The 25337-nt window shown below is 42.8% G+C and overlaps 1 protein-coding gene across 3 annotated transcripts in view; it reads right to left on the bottom strand.

The window, feature by feature from the left end:
* Positions 1-25337, bottom strand: part of LOC126199357 (probable cytochrome P450 6a13) — a 251063-nt gene that overhangs the window by 62116 nt on the left and 163610 nt on the right. For all 3 annotated transcript variants that reach the window (XM_049936222.1, XM_049936220.1, XM_049936221.1), the window contains exon 2: positions 15368-15571. In XM_049936222.1, the coding sequence (XP_049792179.1) occupies positions 15368-15564 (197 nt within the window). In that variant the 5' untranslated portion in view covers positions 15565-15571. The remainder of the gene's footprint in view (positions 1-15367; positions 15572-25337) is intronic.

Genomic DNA, 25337 nt, shown 5'->3' with positions numbered 1-25337 from the left:
AACCAAAGAACCCTAGTCATATGCAATTTTCACGCTCTGTTTTACAACTCTCCCACCCAAACACTCCACAGAGTCTCTGAGGAATTGGACCTTCAAGAATAAAACGACATATGTCCTAAACTATGTTTCATACAATGATATAATTTTGCTGATACATTCAGTGAGATATGTGGATACCGTCTGCAACATGTGCTGTGAATAGAATTAGTAGTAAAAATTATAAATTAAATGTAATGGCTAATGTTTTACTGCAGGAACATCGAAAATGGAGTAAACGATTTTCATTATTTTGTGTGGGTCGCCAGTGAGAAAAAATTTCAAAAAAGTTCGAAATTATGTGTAAAATTTTGTCGATTATATCATTCTGAAATACTTGATAGATATGGTCTGGGCAATTTGTGCAGCCTGAGTTACACTTGTAGTATCAAGTATCGATACCACCCTATCGACGTAGTTATGTTGGCAGTGGAATTGCAGCTTTCCGTGAGACATCGACAACGAACGGACCCAATGACGCGCGCCCGCTGAACCATGGCTCCAGCTGCTTCGTACTACGAGCGCTCTATACTGTGCAATATAGGAGGGCCGAAGAGGGTCGGCGGCACACACACACAGCCGGCCTGCGCTCAGACTTCCACTTCGACTTGCGCGGACACTACAAGACCTACATTCGTAATTAATCAGGGAGCCTCCTCCTTGAGACACTGTAAAAGCTGCAATCTGTTTCTTGATGCTTTATTTATATTGAAGTATTGGTTTACTTGGAGGTTTATAAGTTAATATTGCGTTCATTGTATTAACTTGCTCGCTAATCATTTCTGCTCCCCTCCAGCTCTCCTATGACGACAGTTGCTGCACCACCCTGTAGCTCAACTCACCATACCATTGTGTATGATGTGGTACACAACAACACTACCTAGAGATATACAGGGTGGTCCATTGATAGTGACCGGGACAAAATTTTCACGAAATAAGCATCAAACGAAAAAACTACAAAGAACGAAACTCGTCTAGCTTGAAGGGGGAAACCAGTTGGCGCTATGGTTGGCCCGCTAGATGTCGCTGCCATAGGTAAAACGGATATCAACTGCGTCTTTTAAAATAGGAGTTCCCATTTTATTACATATTCGTGTAATACGTAAAGAAATCTGAATGTTTTAGTTGGACCACTTTTTTCGCTTTGTGATAAATGGCACTGTAATAGTCACAAACGTATAAGTACGTGGTATCACGTAACATTCCGTCAGTGCGGACGGTATTTGCTTCGTGATACATTACCCGTGTTAAAATGGACCGTTTGCCAATTGTGGTAAAGGTCGATATCGTGTTGATGTATGGCTATTGTGATCAAAATTCCCAACGGGCGTGTGCTATGTATGCTGCTCGGTACCCTGGACGACATCATCCAAGTGTCCGGACCGTTCACCGGATAGTTACGTTACATGAGGAAACAGGGAGTGTTCAGCCACATGTGGCACGTCAACCACGACCTGCAACAAATGATGATGTCCAAGTAGGTGTTTTAGCTGCTGTCGCGGCTAATCCGCACATCAGTAGCAGACAAATTCCGTGAGAATTGAGAATATCAAAAACGTCGGTGTTGAGAATGCTACATCAACATCGATTGCACCCGTACCATATTTCTATGCACCGGGTATTGCATGGCGACGACTTTGATCGTCGTGTACAATTCTGCCACTGGGCACAAGAGAAATTACGGGACGATGACAGATTTTTTGCACGCGTTCTATTTAGCGACGAAGCATCATTCACCAACAGCGGTAACGCAAAGTGGCATAATATGTACTATTGGGCAACGGAAATTCCACGATGGCTGCGACAAGTGGAACATCAGCGACCTTGGCGGGTTAATGTATGGTGCGGCATTATGGGAGGAAGGATAATTGGCCCCCATTTTATCGATGGCAATCTAAATGGTGCAATGTATGCTGATTTCCTACGTAATGTTCTACCAATGTTACTACAAGATGTTTCACTGCATGACAGAATGGTGATGTACGTCCAACATGATGGATGTCCGGCGCATAGCTCGCGTGCGGTTGAAGCGGTATTTAATAGTATATTTCATGACAGGTGGATTGGTCGTCGAAGCACGGCACGCACGTTCACCGGATCTGACGTCCCGGGATTTCTTTCTGTGGGGAAAATTGAAGGATGTTTGCTATCGTGATCCACCGACAACGCCTGACAACATGCATCAGTGCATTGTCAATGCATGAGCGAACATTACGGAAGGCGAACTACTCGCTGTCGAGAGGAATGTCGTTGCACGTATTGCCAAATGCATTGAGGTTGACGGACATAATTTTGAGCATTTATGGTATTGCATTAATGTGGTATTTACAGGTAATCACGCTGTAACAGCATGCGTTTTTAGAATTGATAAGTTCACAAAGGTACATGTATCACATTGTAACAACCGAAATAAAATCTTCAAACGTACCTACGTTCCGTATTTTAATTTAAAAAACCTAACTACCTGTTACCAACTGTTCGTCTAAAATTGTGAACCATACGTTTGTGACTATTACAGCGCCATCTATCACAAAACGAAAAAAGTGGTCCAACTAACACATTCATATTTCTTTACGTACTACACGAATATGTAATAAAAATGGGAGTTCCTACTAAAAAAAAACAGTAGATAATCGTTTTACCTATGGCAGCGCCATCTAGCGGGCCGACCATAGCGCCATCTGGTTTCCCCCTTCAAGCTAGACAAGTTTCGTTCTTTGTAGTTTTCTCGTTCGACTCTTATTTCGTGAGATATTTGGCTCGGTCACGATAAATGGACCACCCTGTACATTCAGTTCCTAACCTTTTTACTTGCCTTATTGTGTGAAACATTTTGCATAAGATTTTACCGCAAAATGAGTAGATTATGACCGTGTCTTATATTTTTATTACTGGTTGGTAATTATATAAAAAAATTGAAAAGCAAACATTTATGGCGCTTGGAAGCCGATAGATAGGCAACCTGGGGATGGGAATGTGCACTGCGCACCGTTTTAGCCCTTCAAGAATACAGCCTCCAGAGAGGTCACCTAAACAGGTTGTGGTGAATGCGATATTCAACAGCTGGCGCTCTCGCAGAGCCTTCAACAGGCTTGTAAAACTCTGAAGTTCGATTTTTTAACAAATCCTGAGAAGTATATTGCACTAAAGCAGTTTCTCTCACATCTACGTACGGGTATGTTGTACAATTGTGCAGAAGATGAGCAAAAATTGGTGAACCAGGGCAGAACGTATTAGCTCTTCCAAGGAGAACGTGCACAATATTGGCTAAAAAGGACAAATGTGATATGATAAAGAGATATTAGTCACAACAGCCATATCGAAAAAAAATAAAGGCCTTTGTTGTTAGAGAATTAGGAAAAGAGTAGAAACAGGTAGGAGAACTTACCTGTTCCTTCTTACCATAAAATAAAGAACGAAAATATACTTCCTTCCAACCAAGGGGACTAAACACTACCTGCCGGGTCATGGTCCATGATCCATGTCCCATCTACGTATTAAAAATATGACAACGCTCCACACACACTTGTGAATGTGGAACATTCGGCACCCTGGACTACATCGTGTGGAACTCGGTCATTACCCAAGATGTTACAGATCAGAACAGGAACGTTTTTGGTAATACGACGGTCTATAACATAATAAAGAATTAGAAACTGAGGTATCAGCTGAACTCGCTGACAGCTAAAATGTCAGCTAATGAACTGCAGGCCTACGTGGCTGAGAGACAAGCAATAAAAGAACAGTACAATATACGACACTCAAAAATGAAATAAATAGGAACTGCAGGGAAGCCAAGGCGAAAGAGATACAAGAAAAATTATAAAAGATCAAAAAAGAAAAGAAAAATAAAGTACTAGCGGAAAGCTGCGTCGTCTGTCTTGTCATGAAGAATGCTATATGGAAAGTCATAACAACCTTCATATTTCTGAGAATGTTCTAGATATGTAGTACAGATTTTCACCGAACTACGCAAACGAGCCGGTAGTTTTTGTACAATTAACACCAGAAATATTTTTATCTAGTTCTGGATGAAAATATATACTTGTTTTAAGGATAATTCGCAATTTTGGAATGGAAACGTCCCGTGCTGTTAAAGGCTACCTCACATTCTATAGTGTTAAATGGTCAGTATATATTTATTAAATTGATTTACTACTTTTCTGTTTTGTATTTATGGCCTTGCACCTGTCCTTTATTCTGTAACTTCATATGATTGAAACACCTGCTGTCGGTTTGTTTTCCGATTTTGCCACGATCGGGCACAAAAGATCTTGTAAACTAGCTTTTAAATGGAGATAGGGAACCGAGAAAAAATTAGTTCTTCATTCAAATTCAGACTTATCATATTTCAATGAACATTTCATACGTCACAATGTGATATATGATGTATTCATATGTTGCTTTCTACACCATGATATAAATTCATCATTAATATTAATGTTTTGGGATCGATTTCATCAATTATCGAAGTACAGACGTCGAAGACGAAATAGGAATAAACGTCGGTGATTTGTCATCGTTGTACATTCCAAGTCTAGGTATAGAGAGGTGTTAGTGAACCGAAATCAAAAGAAAACAAGGATCTCTGGTCTGATGAATATAGGTTAATGTCAACAGCTGCAGAAAATGCTACATCAGGTGTAGGATTCATCATAAATGGGAAGGGTTGGGTTGGGTTGTTGGGGGAAGGAGACCAGACAGCGAGGTCATCGGTCTCATCGGATTAGGGAAGGAAGTCGGCAGTGCCCTTTCAAAGGAACCATTCCCGCCATTTTCCTGGAGTGATTTAAGGAAATCAAGGAAAACCTAAATCAGGATGGCCGGACGCGGGATTGAACCGTCGTCCTCCCGAATGCGATTCCAGTGTCTAACCACTGCACCACCTCGCTCGGTTAAATGGGAAGGTAAGGTGGAGAACGAATTACTGTGAACAGTTCAGTGATAGGATCATTCACATCAGAATCGACAGCAAATCAACGCTAATAACAATAGTTCAAAAACACATACCGACGACACAAGCAGAAGACGAAGAGACGGAGGAACTATATGGCAATACTGAACGTGTAATTCTGTATGTAAAGTGTGATGAAAATCTAATACTCATGGGTAACTCGAACACTGCAGTAGGGGAAGGAATAAAAGACAGATATAATGGAGAAAACGAACTCGATAGTGGGAATGAAAGAAAAGGCTAACTGAATTCTGTAGTATATTTCAGCTTCCAATAGCGAATAAACTGTTGAAAAATCACAAGAGGAGAAAGTATACATGGAAAAGCGTTGAAGACACGGGATGATGCCAGATGGATTACATCGTGATCAGATAGAGACTCTGAAATCAACAATTGGATCGTATGTCACACCTAAGAGCAATATAGATTACGTTAACAATTTAGTAATGGCGAAGAGTAGGCTAAGGTTTAGGAGAGTCGTCCGGAAGAATCTATGTGCATAGAAATGGAATACCGGATTGCTGAGGAAACATGAGTTGCTTTTGAAGTTTTCAAAAGTTATAGCTAAGGCGATAAGAAGTCTCGCAGCCGGCATTTCAGTTGAAGAGGAATGGACATCTCTAAAAAGGACGAAAACGGACATAGGACAGAAAAATATAAGAACAAGGAAGGTCATTGCGAAAAAGTCTTGTGTAACAGATGAAATATTAATTGAACGACGAAAACAAGGAAGTACAAAAATTTTCAGGAAAATATAGGAAAAGAGCCATATAAGTCACTTAGTAATGCAACAAATAGAAAATTCAGGGAAGTTAAGGAGAAATGGCTGCAGGAATAATGCGAAGAAATCGAGCAAGAAGTGGTTGTCCGAAGGACTCATTCAGCATATATAGAAGTCAAAGCAATATTCTGTGAAATTAAAAACAAAGATGTCAACATTAAGAGTGCAAGAGGACAGAGCGGATGGATGGAAAGAGTATGTTGAAGGCCTCTATGAGAGGAAAGAAATGTCTGATGACGTGATAGAAGAAGACATGGGAGGCAGTGTGAAAGACATATGGAATCCTGTATTAGAGTCAGAGCTTTATAGGAATGAAGGAGGGTTGCGATCAAATATGGTGGAAGACATATGTAACAATTCTTCGGAATTTCTAAAATCATTGGGGGAAGTAGAAATCAAGCAAAGGGAAAGATGGGTAATATACAGTATGTTGAAGAGACAAGGGGAAATAATAAGAATGGGAGATCAAGTTCGAAGTTCTCGGATTGGAGAGGGTGCAAGGAAGGGACGCAGTTTTTCATCCCTACTAATCGATCTATACATCGAAGAAGTAATGACGGAAATAAAAAAAATGTTCAAAACTAGGATTAAAATTCAAGGTGAAAGAATATCAATGACTAGATTGGCTGATGACATTTCTATCTGCATAGAAAGCAAAGAAAAATTAATGGACCTGTTAAACGAACAGTTTAATGAGTATAGAATATGGGCTAAGAGTAAAGCGGAAAAAGACCAAAATAACGAGGAGTGACGGAAATGAGATTAGCGATAAATGTAGCCGCAAGCTCTTAATCAAGAAGTAGCCAGAGTTACTGAATTTTGATACCTTCGAATCACAGTAATATGTGATGCAGGAAGTAAGGAGGGCATAAAAAAGCAGAGAAGCATAGGCAAAAATGACCTTCCTGGCCAAAAGAAATTTACTGCTATCAAATATCGACCATAATTTGAGGAAGAGATTTCTGAGAATGTACGTTTGCAGCGTGGGACTGTGTGAAAGAAAATCATGTGTTATAGAAAAAAACGGGAATAGAAGAGAATCGAAGCATTGGACATGTGGTGCCATAGAAGGATGTTGAAATCTGAGTACACTGATAAGATAATAAGTGAAGAGGTTCTCCGCAGAGTCGGGGAGGCGAGGAGAACGTGGAAAACACTGACAAGTAGAAGTGACAGGAAGATAGGACGTGTGATAAGACATTAAGGAATAAATTCCATGGTAGTTGAGGGACCTGTGGAAGATAAAAACTGTAGGACAAGAATGAGATTGAAATATATCCAACAAATAATACACTGAGATGAAGAAGTTACCACAGCTAATGAATTCGTGGTGGCCTGTGTCAAACCAGTATGAAGTCTGATAAAAAAAAAGAAAAAGGTAAGCTGTTTGCCAGAAGACATTCGACGTCTGCTAAGTCTAAACTGGCGAGCCCAGAGCTACATACATCTTCAGCGAATTATTTTAACCAATATTCTATTTGAGTCTTCTACCTATAATTTTGGAATATAATTTTGACGTTACCTCTGTCCCCACCGCGTCTCAGACTCTTTCTCCCTGTCCTCAGGAAGAATTCCTGTGTTCTGAAAAGAAGGACCTGTTTTTGGGGCCAACGATCAACCCCAGTAACCATCCACATATGGACTTCATAAACACCTAGCTGACGAAGGAAAAAAACCTAGCGGGGCTGATTATGTCAAAACTCGGCCTGCTACATCGCTTTATTGAAAGGTATGTGACTAGAATTGTATAACTTTTTAGTGATCTTCCTTATAACTTTACTCTTAATGAGAATTTGTCTTCAGAACTCACTGACATTTGTGACCCATCACTTCGAGACACAACTATTCAAACACTTTCAAGGTGTGAGCTTCAACCAAACATTACTTCTGTCACCTATTCAAGCCTCATTGACGATTCGATCTAGAAATAGTGAAACCCTTCCAACAGTCACACGCACTAAATAAACGTTCACCGTCCGTAGTTTACCAACTACCGCTTCAATCGCCAACGGCCTTGCTGTAGTGGCAACACCGGTTCCCGTCATATCACTGAAGTTAACCACTGTCGGGTTTGGCTAGCACTTGAATGGGTCACCTTCCGAGTGTGCCGAGCATTGTTGGTAAGCGGGGTGCACTCAGCCCTTTTGGGGCCAGTTGACGAGCTACTGGATTGAGGAGTAGTGGCTCCGGTCACGAAAATCGACAACGGCCGGCATAGGGGTGTGATGTCCACAAGCCCCTTCACATCCGCATGCAGTGACGTCTATCGTTTGAGGATGACATGGCGGCCGGTCGGTTCCGCTGGGCCTTCCGAGGCTTGTTCGGACAGATTTGTCAGTTTCAATCTGCGTTTCTCATCATCTTCAGGTCTGAAGCCACAAAACAACGACTGCCTAATTCGAGACTTCTCCCTCCTCCTTCTGACCTTATCTGCTGGGGTCGCGTATGTCGAAGAAGCTATGTTTTCCATGTTCTGGAAATAATAGCATTCTTCCGGGCTTTGCCAAAACTGACATTTCTCATCTTCCCACATTCAGGTTGCTAAAAACAAATTCTGTCGATGGTGGATCATATCTGTCTCGTGTCTTCTGACGAGCGGCGCACAGGGGCTGTTCTTCAAAGTAAGGCCGGCTGACGTAGTGGCACTGACCTTCTCCACTGCCGGAGAGACCTTCTGAGAAATGTCCCTACGGGCAGCCTCCCCCGTCGGCCTACGCGACCAGCTGAAATCCATGCGCTTGCAGATCAGCTCAGTGTGTTATCACAGTAGCCTCTTACGTCGATGAACCATTTTAACTGCGTTAATTGACTACTGGCAATCAATGGTTCTGATACAACATCTCATTTATCGAATTGGATTAATTATTCCGATATGACTGGTTTTTGCAACTCTGGTTTCCAGTTATGGGACAATTTCGAAAGAAAAAACCGTTGCGTTACACAAACTAATTGAGAAATGCACATCAAGCTCAGTATTTTTTTCCTAGATCAAACAAATCAGAGGAAGCAACGATGCAGGAATCATCTGACAAGAAAAAAAAGAAATTTTGTCTCAAACACAGCGTGCATGACATCTGTCTCAGTGTGAATAGCAGATAAAAGAATATAAATGATACACTGGAGAAGCTTTTTAGGTCTTAACTGGTATACAGGTAAAGTTTGAGTCCTAATCAAAACATACAGTCTGTGTAGCTTTCGTAGCTTGATACAGAATGCTAATACAGTGCTGTGAAGAATCTTGCGTTCGATTTTTCAAAGTCGGTTGTGATAAAAATAGGCTTGGAACAAAGAATTCAAATGGTTCAAATGGCTCTGAGCACTATGGAACTTAACATCTTAGGTCATCAGTCCCCTAGAACTTAGAACTACACTCCTGGAAATGGAAAAAAGAACACATTGACACCGGTGTGTCAGACCCACCATACTTGCTCCGGACACTGCGAGAGGGCTGTACAAGCAATGATCACACGCACGGCACAGCGGACACACCAGGACCCGCGGTGTTGGCCGTCGAATGGCGCTAGCTGCGCAGCATTTGTGCACCGCCGCCGTCAGTGTCAGCCAGTTTGCCGTGGCATACGGAGCTCCATCGCAGTCTTTAACACTGGTAGCATGCCGCGACAGCGTGGACGTGAACCGTATGTGCAGTTGACGGACTTTGAGCGAGGGCGTATAGTGGGCATGCGGGAGGCCGGGTGGACGTACCGCCGAATTGCTCAACACGTGGGGCGTGAGGTCTCCACAGTACATCGATGTTGTCGCCAGTGGTCGGCGGAAGGTGCACGTGCCCGTCGACCTGGGACCGGACCGCAGCGACGCACGGATGCACGCCAAGACCGTAGGATCCTACGCAGTGCCGTAGGGGACCGCACCGCCACTTCCCAGCAAATTAGGGACACTGTTGCTCCTGGGGTATCGGCGAGGACCATTCGCAACCGTCTCCATGAAGCTGGGCTACGGTCCCGCACACCGTTAGGCCGTCTTCCGCTCACGCCCCAACATCGTGCAGCCCGCCTCCAGTGGTGTCGCGACAGGCGTGAATGGAGGGACGAATGGAGACGTGTCGTCTTCAGCGATGAGAGTCGCTTCTGCCTTGGTGCCAATGATGGTCGTATGCGTGTTTGGCGCCGTGCAGGTGAGCGCCACAATCAGGACTGCATACGACCGAGGCACACAGGGCCAACACCCGGCATCATGGTGTGGGGAGCGATCTCCTACACTGGCCGTACACCACTGGTGATCGTCGAGGGGACACTGAATAGTGCACGGTACATCCAAACCGTCATCGAACCCATCGTTCTACCATTCCTAGACCGGCAAGGGAACTTGCTGTTCCAACAGGACAATGCACGTCCGCATGTATCCCGTGCCACCCAACGTGCTCTAGAAGGTGTAAGTCAACTACCCTGGCCAGCACGATCTCCGGATCTGTCCCCCATTGAGCATGTTTGGGACTGGATGAAGCGTCGTCTCACGCGGTCTGCACGTCCAGCACGAACGCTGGTCCAACTGAGGCGCCAGGTGGAAATGGCATGGCAAGCCGTTCCACAGGACTACATCCAGCATCTCTACGATCGTCTCCATGGGAGAATAGCAGCCTGCATTGCTGCGAAAGGTGGATATACACTGTACTAGTGCCGACATTGTGCATGCTCTGTTGCCTGTGTCTATGTGCCTGTGGTTCTGTCAGTGTGATCATGTGATGTATCTGACCCCAGGAATGTGTCAATAAAGTTTCCCCTTCCTGGGACAATGAATTCACGGTGTTCTTATTTCAATTTCCAGGAGTGTACTTAAACCTAACTAACCTAAGGACATCACACACATCCATGCCCGAGGCGGGATCCGAACCTGCGACCGTAGCAGTCCCGCGGTTCCGGACTGCAGCGCCTAGAACCGCACGACCACCGCGGCCGGCAACAAAGAATTCCAAAAATGAATGTTCATGGCATAATTTTCTAAGTTAACTGAAACTGATAAATAGAGAGAATAGAGAATTGTAAAATTACGCGCACCACCCATCATTAAGTTACTAATAGTTTTAATGAATGCATATTAATGAGATACAAATTCCACTCAACATGATCAAAAGCTTTCTCTAACTACGCTATATACTTGGTCGTTGACAGATCTGTTTTAAACTGTTATAATGTATACTGTGCGATGGTGTACAGCTCTTGTTCTTGAGATATGATGTGGTAAATGATTTGTATTTGTGTAATTGTGAGTATGAAACCAATTAAAGCCAACAAACATTTTAGTATGTCTTACTCATGACAGTGAGCGACTAATGAAAAACTACATAACGAGTGCACTGCACATAATATGGCAGTATTAACAAATTGGGAACATGGCTGATTTAATAATTTCATTTGTGACATATATGACTGGAAATGTGGAAGCGTCATCAGACAAACTGGGAAAACACAGTTCTGTGGAAGTCTTTTCATCACTGTGCCGTTATTCGTAATGGAAGCTATATCCATCTGAACCTACTTGCTATACTAAGTGCTTGGTCTCCCTAGTCAATTTTTCCCCCGAGACTTTTGTCCATTAGTAGATTAACAATTTCTTGATGCCTCATGATGTATCCAATAAACTATTTCTCCTTTCAGTCGGTCTGTGAAATAAATTTATTTCCTCCTGTGTTCTGTTCAGTACCTCTTCATTACTTATCCCAACTACTCTTCTAATTTTCTACGTTCTTCTATAACTCCACATTCCAAAGCTTCTATTGTCCTCTTGTCTGTGCTGTTGGTTTTCCACCTTTCCTTTCTACATGAGCTATACACCAGACCAACACTTCCAGAAAAAACTTTATAACATTGTAATTTATTTTTGATATCAACTTTTTTCAGAAAAACTGATCTTTCTATTGTAGATCTCCATTTTACTACATACATAACCCTTTTCCTCTCGAATAACAAACCTCTTACTATTTTAGCGTTCGTTTCCTAAAGTAATTGCCTCTGCATCACCTACCTTAATGCGACTACACTCCATTATCATTTTTTTACTTTTACTGCTGTTCATTTCATAACCACTTTAAAAGATACTATTCATGTCTTTCAAATCGTCTTGCAGGTGCCTTATCGTCTCCAACAGAGTAACTACGTCATCGACAAGTTCTAAACGTTTATACCTTCTCGCTAAACGTAAATCCCTTTTCTTAAATTATTCACATTTGCTTTACTGATTGCTCAATGGACAGAAACAATAACATGAAAGATAGACTACTACCTACCTTTCATGTCCTTCGACTTTTATATCAGAATTCATGTTTTTGTACAAGTTGTAGATTGGAGATTCAGCTCGATAAGCACTTCACATGTCCTCCTTTTGTTATCGTACATTTTCTCCTGTGTAAATTTTAGCAATTAATTATGATAGATGCTGATTGTAGGGTAAGTGGTGGCAAAGCCCCGCCATTTTCTGTATTTATAGTATTGTGGTCAATGAGGGGTTGATTTTCCCGCGATTTCAAAATGAAGTGATACAGTATGTTGGGTTCTTACCTATTTTCCATTCATAGCTCAGCTCGTTATTAATACAGAGAAATTTAAAATTTAACAAGAACAAAAATTTCGGGATTTTACACCACAAAATCGGGTAAAGCCCCATGATAAGGGTCTTTGAGATAAACACGGACAAAAGTGGATGGCTCAATAATAAAAATAGTTGAAAAGACTCTTTGCAACATTGATGTCTTGTTGTAACGAAGTGCCAAAGACTATACTGGATTTAAATGTCTCGCACATTTGAACATAATGCTTTAAAATACTTGCACAAAAATAATACTTTCTTCACTACGGAAGGAAGATTAGTAGGGTAACATGAAAGAGTTCAATTACTGAGACTAAGCTATCTACGTACTTAGTAAATAGTGTTTTTTGTTAGGTGCTCGGATTCTTCCTTGAAGTTCTCGTGTTCTTCTTCTTTGGGTAGTTCTTCGCCAAACAGGAAGTTCGTATCCATATCTGAGCTACTGTCATGATATGAAAAGTCTAAATCTGACTCTTAAGAATAATCAACCGGCACTTCGAACTGTTTTCTTTCTTTTTCGCCTTAATGTAATGAAGTATAACTTACGTCGTTTTGTTCCTTTAGCAATATTTCTTTGGCAAGTCTTTCCTTCTCAGTAGCATGCTTTTCTCTTCCTATGCATTCTTCTTCAGTTCGTTCTTTATTGGGTGTCGGCGGTACAAGTACAGATTTCAGTGCTTTGCCAGAAAGTTTCCCCTAAATCAGTATTTTAGGCAGCGGAATATTATCTTCAGTGTCTGCTAAAATGTAAATGCCGTGTGACTAGGGACTCCTGTCGGGTAGACCGTTTGTCGGGTGCAAATCTTTCGACTTGACGCCACTTTGGCGACTTGTGCGGCGATGGGGATGTGATGATTATGATTAGGACACCACAACATCCTGTCTCTGAGCGGAGAGAATCTCCGACCAGCCGGGAATCGAACCCGGGCCTGTAGGATTGACATTCTGTCGTGCTGACCACTCCGCTACCGGGGGCGGACATAGTGTCTGCTGAATGTGGTCTTTTGACAGGTTATCTTGAAAGGATTGTTGTCACACTGTTGGACTTAACGGGGATTTACTTCATCACATCTGCGGGGATTTGCCCCATTTAGTGGCCGAGCGGTTCTAGGCGCTACAGTCTGGAACTGCGCGGCCGCTACGGTCGCAGGTTCGAATCCTGCCTCGGGCATGGATGTGTGTGATGTCCTCAGGTTAGTTTAAGTAGTTCTAAGTTCTAGGGGACTGATGACCTCAGAAGTTAAGTCCCATAGTGTTCAGAGCCATTTTTTGCCCCATTTCACCATTTTCTGAGAAATGCTCCATTGTTGATTTTGGGGACCAACAGGAACAATTATTTCCACGCTAAAGTTAAGTTTATATACAGTAGTGTCAACGATTAAGTCATTGATGCTTCTTTTCAAATGCCGCATTACACAATGTTCAAGTAAAATACCGGAAAAGTCACATGTAAGTAGTAAAAAGCAGACTTGCCTCATTTTCTCACTTCTGGAGTACCTGCCGGGACGAATATGGAACAATAGGTTACAATAAGACAAACTGGCCAGTTGGTGGTCAACTCTTGTATCGATGGCAGCCAGCTAGAAAACTCGGTGCTCGTTTTTGTCCCATGTGGGGCTTTACGCCTACCGACCCTATTCCTTCCACCTATCAGTCATACCTTCTTACACTTTTTACTGTGTCGCTGTCTGAGCTAATGTTATTAATTCAATTGCTTTTTTCTGAGGGTTCCTTTGATTTTCCTACATGTGACACCAATTTTTATGAATACACTCTCTCTCTCTCTCTCTCTCTCTCTCTCTCTCTCTCTCTCACACACACACACACACACACAAAGAAACCAGTAGTGAGTTTCCAAAATCTGATAGTTTTTAGTTTCTACAGCTTTGCATTTCTCTTGTAGTCATTTTCCATTTTCTGTCAATCTCATTTTATTTCCAGAATGAGATTTTCACTCTGCAGCGGAGTGTGCGCTGATATGAAACTTCCTGTCAGATTAAAACTGTGTGCCGGACCGAGACTCGAACTCGGGACCTTTGCCTTTCGCGGGCAAGTGCTCTACCAACTTTTTTTTTTTTTTTGTTAATCTCATTTTTGTTCTGTATCGTTCGTTAACTTTGTTCGTGGCGGACGTCCTATGAAACTTGTTCTGGTTGTTCGTTGATCCGTTGACTCAGTTTTTTATTACAGAGGATAGCTAAACCCTCTGACCGAACACGCTGAGCTACCGTGCCGGCACCAACTGAACTACCCAAGCACGACTCACGCCCCGTCCTCACAGCTTTACTTCTGCCAGTACCTCGTCTCCTACTTTCCAAACTTTACAGAAGCTCTCCTGCGAACCTTGCAGAACTAGCACTCCTGAAAGAAAGGATATTGCGGAGACATGGCTTAGCCACAGCCAGGGGGATATTTCCAGAATGAGATTTTCACTCTGCAGCGGAGTGTGCGCTGATATGAAACTTCCTGGCAGATTAAGTAGGAGACGAGGTACTGGCAGAAGTAAAGCTGTGAGGACGGGGCGTGAGTCGTGCTTGGGTAGCTCAGTTGGTAGAGCATTCGCCCGCGAAAGGCAGAGGTTCTGAGTTCGAGTCTGGGTCCGGCACAGTTTTAATCTGCCAGGAAGTCTCATTTTATGTGAGTATATGCTTTAAACATTTCAGAAAATGCATCACAACTTTACGTTACCAATTACTGCCTAGTTGTATTAAAACATGCACTCTCTCTCTCTCTCTCACACACACACACACACACACACACGCACACACACACACACACACACACACATACATACACATAAAGAAACCAGTAATGAGTTTCCAAAATGTTATAGTTTTTATATCTTATCTAACCTGGAAGAAAGTCTTCACACACAGCGTTACTTTCTAATGTAAGAACTGGAAGAAACTGAAAGATGACACGAATAGGGAGTTATCAAATGAAAACGTTTATGCTGGCACAGATCATTAAATGGAGCCAACGTTTAGCACATTGAAACAAGTAACGAGACAAGCAAAGATAGGTTCAGTACAAAAATGTTGTGCGAATCTTACCGATAAATATCGTCAGCGATCTCTGAGATGTGCTTCCGACCGAGCATGAGCTCTTTGACGTTCCCAAAAGGTACGGAGGGCTGCGGACAGGGCACGCCCAGGCGCTGCCAGTGGCTGTAGCTCCACGTGAGGTACTTCCACAGCAGCCACGCCGCCACCACCACTAGGCAGCCCGTCATCCACCAGTCGAAGGCCATCGCGGTTCTGCGCACAGCCAATACAACAGGTGTGCACACTTTTTGACTTTTTGGTTCTTTCTTAACCTACTTGTTGTTAGCTACCGCTGTGGTTGGGCAGGAATCTGCCCACCACTTTCCCTGTAAACTGTGGTGACTACACCATACACTTGCTCTGTCGGACACGTCATACACGGAACTGCTGCTTGGATGAAGCTCTTACTTGTACTGTGTGGTGTGCGTACCGTAAGACCTTCGGTACACACACCATCAGATTATTTGACTTGTCGCTCTAACGAAGTAGGCGAGTGTCAGCAATATGTCTCGTGATCTTATCGTGGCGTGTTTATCTTCTGCCGTTAGGCCAGACGATAGAAATGCCACTTGCACGCTTAGAGTAGCAGATTGACGGTGACCAACTTTAAACAGAACTTGATTAATTTTCACACACATTTATTAAAATAATAAAAAGCATAAACCTTACGTAACTTGATTCTGGATGCTATTTACAACTGACAATCTGAAGTTCCTTTGGTCTTGGTACGTTAATCTTATTCTCGCATATCTCTGATACTTGACAATGTGTCTATACATTTATCTTCATGGCTATGTACAGGAATATGATAATCTTCTTAGGTGCAGACTGAAACTTGACTATAGACTGGTACAGACAAATGCAGACTGGTACAGACTGGTGCAGACAAATGCAGACTTGTACAGACTGGTGCAGACAAATGCAGACTGACTAATCGGAGGTCTGTACACTCGTTATAATACCTTGCGCGTTCAGGTATCACTGCGCGAGTGTGATCTGCGACGAGAAAAGGTTCTACGTTAGCAGCAATCTCATTGGCTGCGTTACATATTAATACGCGGATCGGCGGAAGCAGAATTTGGTCCATCTCAAAGGCAGCACCATCTCGTAGTGCGGAGACGGACGAGCGCTGCACCTGCGCTGTAGTGCTTAGCAGGGCCTGACTACGCGGAACTATGTACACAACATACTGTATGCTGAACTTGCGTCTGTCTGGTCGTTGTGAGATGGACACTGGTCGGTTTTTTTCTAGTTATCCCTGACAGATATGGCACACACAGGCTGTAATAGAGTTTCACATAGGTGGCTACCAACATGATGGGTTGTGATACTATCCTCACAAAAAAATTGAAACACTCGAAAGCGGAGGGGGAAACGAAATGGAACTTCACGGTTTGAGAGGGTATGTGACGTCATTTCATTGATTAGACAACCAAGTCAGTTTCACAAAGAACTTCGAACTATGAGCCCACTTATCAGTATGATAATGCACCTTCTCTGGCCTGGATGCACGCACTGATTCGGTTGGGAATTGTGTCATAAACCAGTTGTATCCTCCCCTGACGCAAACTGGCCCACAATTTTTGTAGCTGATCCTTGATATCCAGAATACTGGCAATGGGACAGAGTTGACATACGATTTGACATACGAGCCGTTGTTGCCAATGGAAGTACCTCAGCATCATAAAGGCAGTTCGTACAAACACGTGCCATCTGTAGACGAGCATTGTCCTGCTAACACAACGATACTATCGCATAAGAGTTAACACACTAGGTCACATGACCTGCCATTGTACCGTCAAATGTTCTTCAACCACTAAATGATTAGAACCGCGTCGGCCGTTGTGGACGAGCTGTTCTAGGCGCTTCCGCCCGGAACCTCGCTGCTGCTACGGTCGCAAGTTCGAATCCTGCCTCGGGCATGAATGTGTGTGATGTCCTTAGGTTAGTTACGTTTAAGTAGTTCTAAGTCGAGAGAACTGATGATCTCAGATGTTAAGTCCCATAGTGCTCAAAGCCATTTGAACCATTAGAACCGCAATCTCTGCTAAAAGCAGCGGGCACTAGAGTACATTAGTGTTGTTCGTGTATAGTGTTGTTACCATGTATGGTGGAGTATATGAGGGGTGTGACCAGCGTCAGATGTTGAATGATCTCTGTGAATTATATGGAGGCGCCTTGTAGTTGTGTGAGACAGCACTATCGGCACATGGCATAGTTTGTAAATGTGTCGGAGGGTTTTTGTCCCGATCTTGGGCTACACGGGAGCGTTCACTGTTACTCCATTCAACTTCCAACAAGCATCAGTGGAATGTTGTGTGTGCACATCCCTAGTTACACAAGGGGCTTTTCAACTGTATCGTTTTTATTGATGACAATTGTGGTTCTGAAAAGGATCAAGATGATGTTTCTGGTGTGAAAGGATCAGCCGCCAGAGAAACCTGACGCCAAAGGTACGCCCGATTGCAAGTCTTATCTGGGTCGGAAATCATTGCAATCTTCGTGGGGGCTCCTTTCATGTACCACTGAATATGCTTCTCCAGTCTGGTACAGGTCATCTCATGCCAGACAAGTAGGCATTGCTCCCAACGAAACCTGAAGGTTGATCACAGGTTGCTTAAGACCTACCCCAACTGATAAGCTCTACTGCCTGGCTGGAATAGCACCACCATGGATACGCAGAACAGTGGCTGCCAACAACGAGAGACTGAAAGTGGAACAGGACAGTGCTCATCCACTGCACGGACATAATCCACCATAGCAACGGCTGAGATCGCGAAAGAGCTTCCTGAGAACATCCAAGAAGCTCACCATTTCACCAGAGAAGGCAATGCTGGAGTTATGGAAGAAGTCGACACCTCACCTGCAGACGCCAGAAGCTGAAGAACTACCATCTGGACACAACGAGAGCTGGCTAGTGTGGAAATCTTTAAACAGATTACGATCAGGAGTTGGACGATCCAGAGACAACCTGAAGAGATGGGGCTTCATAACAGAAGATACGTCCTGTGATTGTGGACAAGAACAAACCACAAGCCACATGCTCCAGTGCCTTTTGTGCCCTACATCCTGCACGAAGATTGATCTCCTACAAGCCACTCCAAGCGCCTTGGAGGTTGCAAAGTACTGGGCACATGTAATATAAATACAATTTGTGTATATACAGGGTGTTACAAAAAGGTACGGCCAAACTTTCAGGAAACATTCCTCACACACAAATAAAGAAAAGATGTTATGTGGACATGTGTCCGGAAACGCTTAATTTCCATGTTAGAGCTCATTTTAGTTTCTTCCATCTACGCTCAATGGAGCACGTTATCATGATTTCATACGAGATAATCTACATGTGTTGCTAGAACATGTGCCTTTACAAGTACGACACAACATGTGGTTCATGCACGATGGAGCTCCTGCACATTTCAGTCGAAGTGTTCGTACGCTTCTCAACAACAGATTCGGTGACCGATGGATTGGTAGAGGTGGACCAATTCCATGGCCTCCACGCTCTCCTGACCTCAAGCCTCTTGACTTTCATTTATAGGGGCATTTGAAAGCTCTTGTCTAAGCAACCCCGGTACCAAATGTAGAGACTCTTCGTACTCGTGTCGTGGACGCGTGTGATACAATACGCCAGTCTCCAGGGCTGCATCAGCGCATCAGGGATTCCATGCGACGGAGGGTGGATGCATTTATCCTCTCTAACGGAGGAAATTTTGAACATTTCCTGTAACAAAGTGTTTGAAGTCACGCTGGTACGTTCTGTTGCTGTGTGTTTCCATTCCATGATTAAAGTGATTTGAAGAGAAGTACTAAAATGAGCTCTAACATGGAAAGTAAGCGTTTCCGGACACATGTCCACATAACATATTTTCTTTCTTTGTGTGTGAGGAATGTTTCCTGAAAGTTTGGCCGTACCTTTTCGTAACACCCTGTATATGTACATATTTATTGATGTGTATGGCTACTGTAAATTTGTATGTTTCTGATTCGAGAATAAATAATAGATGAAAAATCTGTTTTTATTTTTAACTGATCTGTGTGGAACGTGTTAGATATTATAAAGAATAATGTAAAAATAGCAGGTGTAGTACAGTGTAATATGTCCGACTGCGGCCACTTTCGCCAACGCGCCGCAAGCGGCTGAGCCGGACACCCTGGGGCGAGCCCCCGGATGCAGTCATTCTGCAGGGACACAGGGGTAAGCCGAGCGGACGCCCTCGCCTCGCGCGCGAATGCCCGCCTGACAAAGAGAAGCGCGCCGTGCGAAGAGCTGATGGACACCTGCAGCCATTAGGACGGAACACCATGGGGGCAGTCATTTTACCTGCCTTAGAAAGCGGGGATGTGCCGGAAATTTCCAGCACCCCATTGGCACAGGGAGGAGCGTACAAAAGCGCGGGGAATTGGCACAGGGAGGGGTGTGGAAGAGGCCAGCATTCTTAAGAAGATGTTTTTCTCGACAGTGAAGACATTCATGACGGACACCAGCAGATTTTGAGACGGAGCCCAGGCATGAGTCTATCCAGGGCTCACGCAGAGTGAGTGGTTATAAAGAAGCATTGTGTAGCTGCTCTCCCAACAGCCTCGGAATACAGGAAAACATCTTAAGAATTTGAAATCTTGAGGAAGATGCCGATTCGCGAGCCACACGCCAGCCCACGCCAGTTAGAACATTTCCATCCCGCACGAAGAGACGTGGCGGTGAAGCGGCAATCTGTCATTGGGCTGCATTGAAAATTTCGTCCGCCAATGACACTGCCAAAAGGAAAAACATTTCGAAGAGGAGTTGAGCTGGGAGATGGAGGAGAAGCGAGAAAGGAGGGAGCCTCGGAGACTTCGCAGAAGCGAGAGGACATGGGCGCTCTTCCACCCATCGCCATCATTCGCCATCCGACGCCGTGATAGCACAGCTTCGGCCACACAACCGACAATGGGCAGACAACGTGGAGATAGTACCTGGGACCCGCCGCAAAGCCGCGATTGCTGATGAGGGCAGCCAACCCGTTCAGCACAGCTCTGAGGCGACGCGCCGTACCGACGCAGCGCCTGCCACCGACAGCAGCATACGACGAACGATAATGAATAATGGTGAGACGATTCGTCCTATCCTCCTTCCCCTTAATAACTGAGTCGTGTCTACGCCCAGTCAAATCGGCCCTGAGATTTACACTTCTGTTCTGGTTTATGTAAACAGCACGAAAATAAATACATTTCTTTCATGTTGTGATCATATAAGCAATCTTTTACATTCATATGTGAACACCTTAACTTTGTACCCTTTGTGTGCGATTTCATTAATTTCTAGAGTTCACTACATTTATGGCGCCCAGCGTGGGGTGATCTCACTGGAAATTTTCATGGTACCTGAAGTCACAAAATAATTTCTCCAGAGTTCACTACAACAGTCATAATGGAACAGGACGTATAACAACGGACTGAGTCCTCTGATTATGTTTGGCTACTTGGGGACCATATGCAGCCATTCATGGATTTCATGTTCCCAAACAACGGTGTAATTTTTATGGATGACGAAGCGTCAAGGTATCGCGCCACAGTTGCTCACGATTGGTTTGAAAACATTCTGGACAGTTCGAGTGAATAATTTGGCCACCCAGATGGCCCTGCATAAATCCCATCGAACATTTATGGAACGTAATCGAGAGGTCAGTTCGTATACAAAGTCCTGCACCAGCAACACTTTCGCAATTACGGAAGGCTATTAGAAGCAGCATGCCTCAGTATTTATGCAGGTGATTTTCAACTACTTGTGGAGTCCATGCCACTTCGAGCTGCTGCACTACACGGGGAAAAAGTAAGTCGGACACGAAGTTAGAGGGTATCCCATGAGCATTGTTACCTCAGTGCACAATTGCCGGCAATGGAGGATGAATCTTTGAGAATGTCTACCACTCGTGCTGCTGAAACGTCAGAAAAATTATCAAACAAATGCTGGCCAAAGATCTTAAGAGACGTTTCGTATGGGTTGTTACGTTATGCGTTTTTCGATATGGAGAAAATCCATGACCGTTCGATTGAACATTGAAGTTAATTTAAGAGATGCTGAAGAATATTTAAGGAGATGTAGGTCCATCTTTGTGATGTAATTTAACTGGGTGTTCCTTTCTGTAGTTAGCTAGAATCCTGTTTCTATTTGACTGTTATCCGGTCCATTGATATATGTGGTTAGCTAGAATCCTGTTTCTATTTGACTGTTACTCGGTCCATTAAAATATCGTAAGTGGTGTTTACAACTTCGCGATGAGTCGCGTTGTTATCCTGTTGTGTGACGTTCTCTTGTTCGGGCAGCAGGGTCGTCTCGTGTTGATCCGCCGCTCTGATTACTTGTCTGCGAATGGCGGCCTGTCTGGCATCGGAAATTTCCGTCCGCTCTAGGCTACTACAGTGCGTACGGCGGGGAAGAGCTCTGACAGTTGACGCGGCCTTGGCGCACGTGCTTTGCGCATGCACTACGGCCAATCAGAACGTGAGCTTTTGTTTTACGTTACCGTGGCAATGCCCCAGTGTTGCCGCAGTGCTGGGCTACGCTGCTGGCTCGCTGCCCGTCCATGTCGAGTACTGGCAACAGCGCTGCCAACTGTCAGAGCTCTTCTCTCGACATGTGGAGTATAGTTTTTATGATTACAGTTACGCTCTCGTAAGTAACCAATCATTGTGGTGAATGGATTTCTGTAGTAGGAGCCGTGAATAGATGCTCGAGCAGGTTTGATTTACGGACACGTACCTTTTTAATGGTCACCAGCTCTGAAAATCATGGTCAGTATACCGGAGTCAGTCCAGTGCCCTGACTCCCTTTATGATTATTTGCACTATATGCTTCTTAGCAGTTAACTGTGAGCACAGGAAGTGATGCCTCATGTACTCCTTAAGGAAATTTACTGTGAAGTTTCCATTTATGTATGGCTATATGACACCGAAAATTTGAGAGATTCCTGTGTGGTTGTTTGAGACTGATATGCAATACGGTTCCAATATAATTTCCTTGCGAATGCAGTATATGTCAGATGAAGAGATGAGAAAATATTTGTTGATGTGACATTGAAAACAAAAGGCATTGCGAACTCCACTCATACACATAGCACCCCGGTGAGAAAAGTCATACAAGTCAAAAAACGGCAAATATTATACTGTCATAGAAAAATTCATTTGAAGCATCCCATCGTGTAAGTAAAACGTCACATCCCTATCTCGCAATTTTTCCACTTCCGGACAGTTGCGTCAGTTTTGTTGAAGGCTACTTCACGACCCGCCACAGCAAGAACAGTGTCATATCAAAGCTTCTACTGTCACGTGTGAATGGGTCATTCAAGAAGTGCGGCACATTCTGAGCTGTGATACTTTTCACGTGTGAGGAAAGTTGAATGTAATTTTAAATATCATTGATTATTACAATTTCTGTGTTTATAACGTGTCTGTGTCTAATATTACAATGTCCTTCTGATGTGCATGCATGTCTCGTCAAAACAGACATTGTTTTGTTGATTACAGCAGTAGTATATATATATATATATATATTACGAAATTCGTGCTTTGTGGCGATCAAGGGAAAAAAAAAAAGAAATTTCTGCTGCAAAGAAAGTTCATATAAGTTCATATTGACTCCCTTTTCCATCGAAACGTATTCCTACATTATATAAGACCATTCATGATTTTATCTTTTCGTACATTGTGTTCCTTAAATTGCACTTAAAAATGTTCCTTCCTAAAGTACAGCAATTTTCATGAATTAAAATTTTGCACTTTGTATTTTATAATACAACAATTTCAACCTGTTTTTCACTTGTTATTTTAACATAAGTACTAAGTTTTCCTGATGAAGGATCGACTGTCGTATTATATTGCAGTAAGTAAAAAAAAAGTATTATTTGGGGTACAAAGTGGCAAAAGTATTACATGAGGGGTAATAACAAAAACAAATACATTTCTAGAAAATCAAGAAAAGCAACAGAACTCAAAGGATTAATTAATAATAGCATGATAGTAGTTCATGTTCGACGAGTATAGACATAAATGTCCATATTACTGGTGTGTAGACTATAATGGAATTTACAGCCAACATTATTTTCTTGAAATTTAAAGGATGGTCATAGTATTTCATTATAAGTTTTATAGAATTCTGAAACGCGATTTTTCTCAAGTATTCCATTTTTGAGAAGTGGCACAGTGTTTGCAGGGGTGAGATATGGAAAAGTAAACAACGTTTCAATTAACTACGTTGACATTACCTTACATTGGTACGCTAATACTCATATAACATCCCTTTTGTAATGGAAATGACTAATGACCTCAGCAGTTGAGTCCCATAGTGCTCAGAGCCATTTGTAATGGAAATCGAACGAATAACTAAGCTTCCGCGCAGTATTGCGGAGAAGTGTGTGGGGAACAGTCGTTTTAGTGTTCACTACTGAACTGAAACTCTGCTATCCCTCACTGTATTGCAATCTTATCGTCTGACAGAATCACTCGTCGATCTCTGAAACTTCAGGCCTCAAATAACCATAATTCAAGGTAAAACTTCAGATTTCTTTAAGATGTTGTCAACACACTGCTACTACTGTGTAATATTTTTTTTTTTTCCTTTTTACGTTACTGCGTTACAGTTTAACAATGAGTAAATGTTTGTCAGTTCATGTGTTGTTTAGTAGTGAGACATAACTACGGAACTGTTTACGTTTCATGCAGATCTTAACAAAACTTACAACCAAGGAAAAACTGCAGTGCGAGGGGGGGAGAGAGCGGTAAAATATCGGTCGTTGACGGACAGGGAGCGGAGGGTGAGACAGAGAATGTATGGTCTAATCATGGCCTCCACATTAGATTACGGGCCCTGGACCGTCGATCATAGAAGTTTCGCTTTCTTTCATTTTACAGTAGCTTGCTACATTATAATTGGATGGTTATTTCGTAGCAGTACCAATTTTAGAATGCAATTTAAACTGAAAATGCAGGTTATAATTATGTTAACCATTTTATAAACCAAACTAAGCTTTATTTATAAAGTAATTTTACTCAAAAATTATCACAGAAAGTATATTTATTTAAGGTTAAAATAAAAACAGGTTCAAAAACTAAAATTATGATCTATGTCAGTAATAGGTGCTGCCTACAAAGTAAGACTGCTTAATAATAGTCTTCCCACCTTTCTTCTGACTAAAATGATCATTTACGTCAGAAAAAGTCAAGAGTCTTGGGCAGCACATTCTCAACATCTAAAAGCCTCAGATGACTTTGGCCTATCGTGCACTTTGCCAGTTTTCAAAAAATTCGCCATTTCACTAAAAGAGCTTTCAGCCGTAGACAGTCTTACCGGAATCGTACATGAAAGCAAAACTGGGGGTTAAAAAGATCACAATTTTGTTCACAGCTTCAAAATCTTGTTGTCAAATCTGCCATGACAAAATAAAAAACAGGATGGACAACAAAAGATTTGAATTCATTTTATGCTTCTTGCTTTGAATCTGTCCTGGGTTTCCTTTTGATAATAAACTGTAGTCGGATGCCAACTGCTTCGGCAACTACTTCTGCTTAATTTAAAAAGATTTTTCATGAATCGCATAGGACTTGCATGTCATGTAGTAAGTTTTTAATTAGTTGCGTCTCTACGTTGAGGAGAACTCCTTTGTTCTTTATAATGATAATTAATAGAGGCCAAGACCTTGTGCTACTCGTAAAATGATGGTATCAAGGGGCCTTTGATAGATCCAAAGTACTACCTGAGCCCCTAATCAGTATTTATTGCCGAAGAGTTAATGTGGGTGCCTAAACCACCAGAAACAGATCTAAGACCTTGAGGATCGAAGGACAGTGCTTCAAAATTAGGCGCACAGCTGGTAATCTTTTATCCCAACGAGTTTCAGAGAGGCTTTGCACAGACAAAGGAACACGCTGTTTCAACAATTCCTAACGATTGAGTCTGTTAGAGAGTTAAGAATAAAAGCTTTTAAGGTTTCCAAAAATATTC

The sequence above is a fragment of the Schistocerca nitens genome, chromosome 8 (genome assembly GCF_023898315.1).
Source record: "Schistocerca nitens isolate TAMUIC-IGC-003100 chromosome 8, iqSchNite1.1, whole genome shotgun sequence".
Classification (NCBI taxonomy): domain Eukaryota; kingdom Metazoa; phylum Arthropoda; class Insecta; order Orthoptera; family Acrididae; genus Schistocerca; species Schistocerca nitens.
This window is presented reverse-complemented; position numbering and strand designations above follow the sequence as displayed.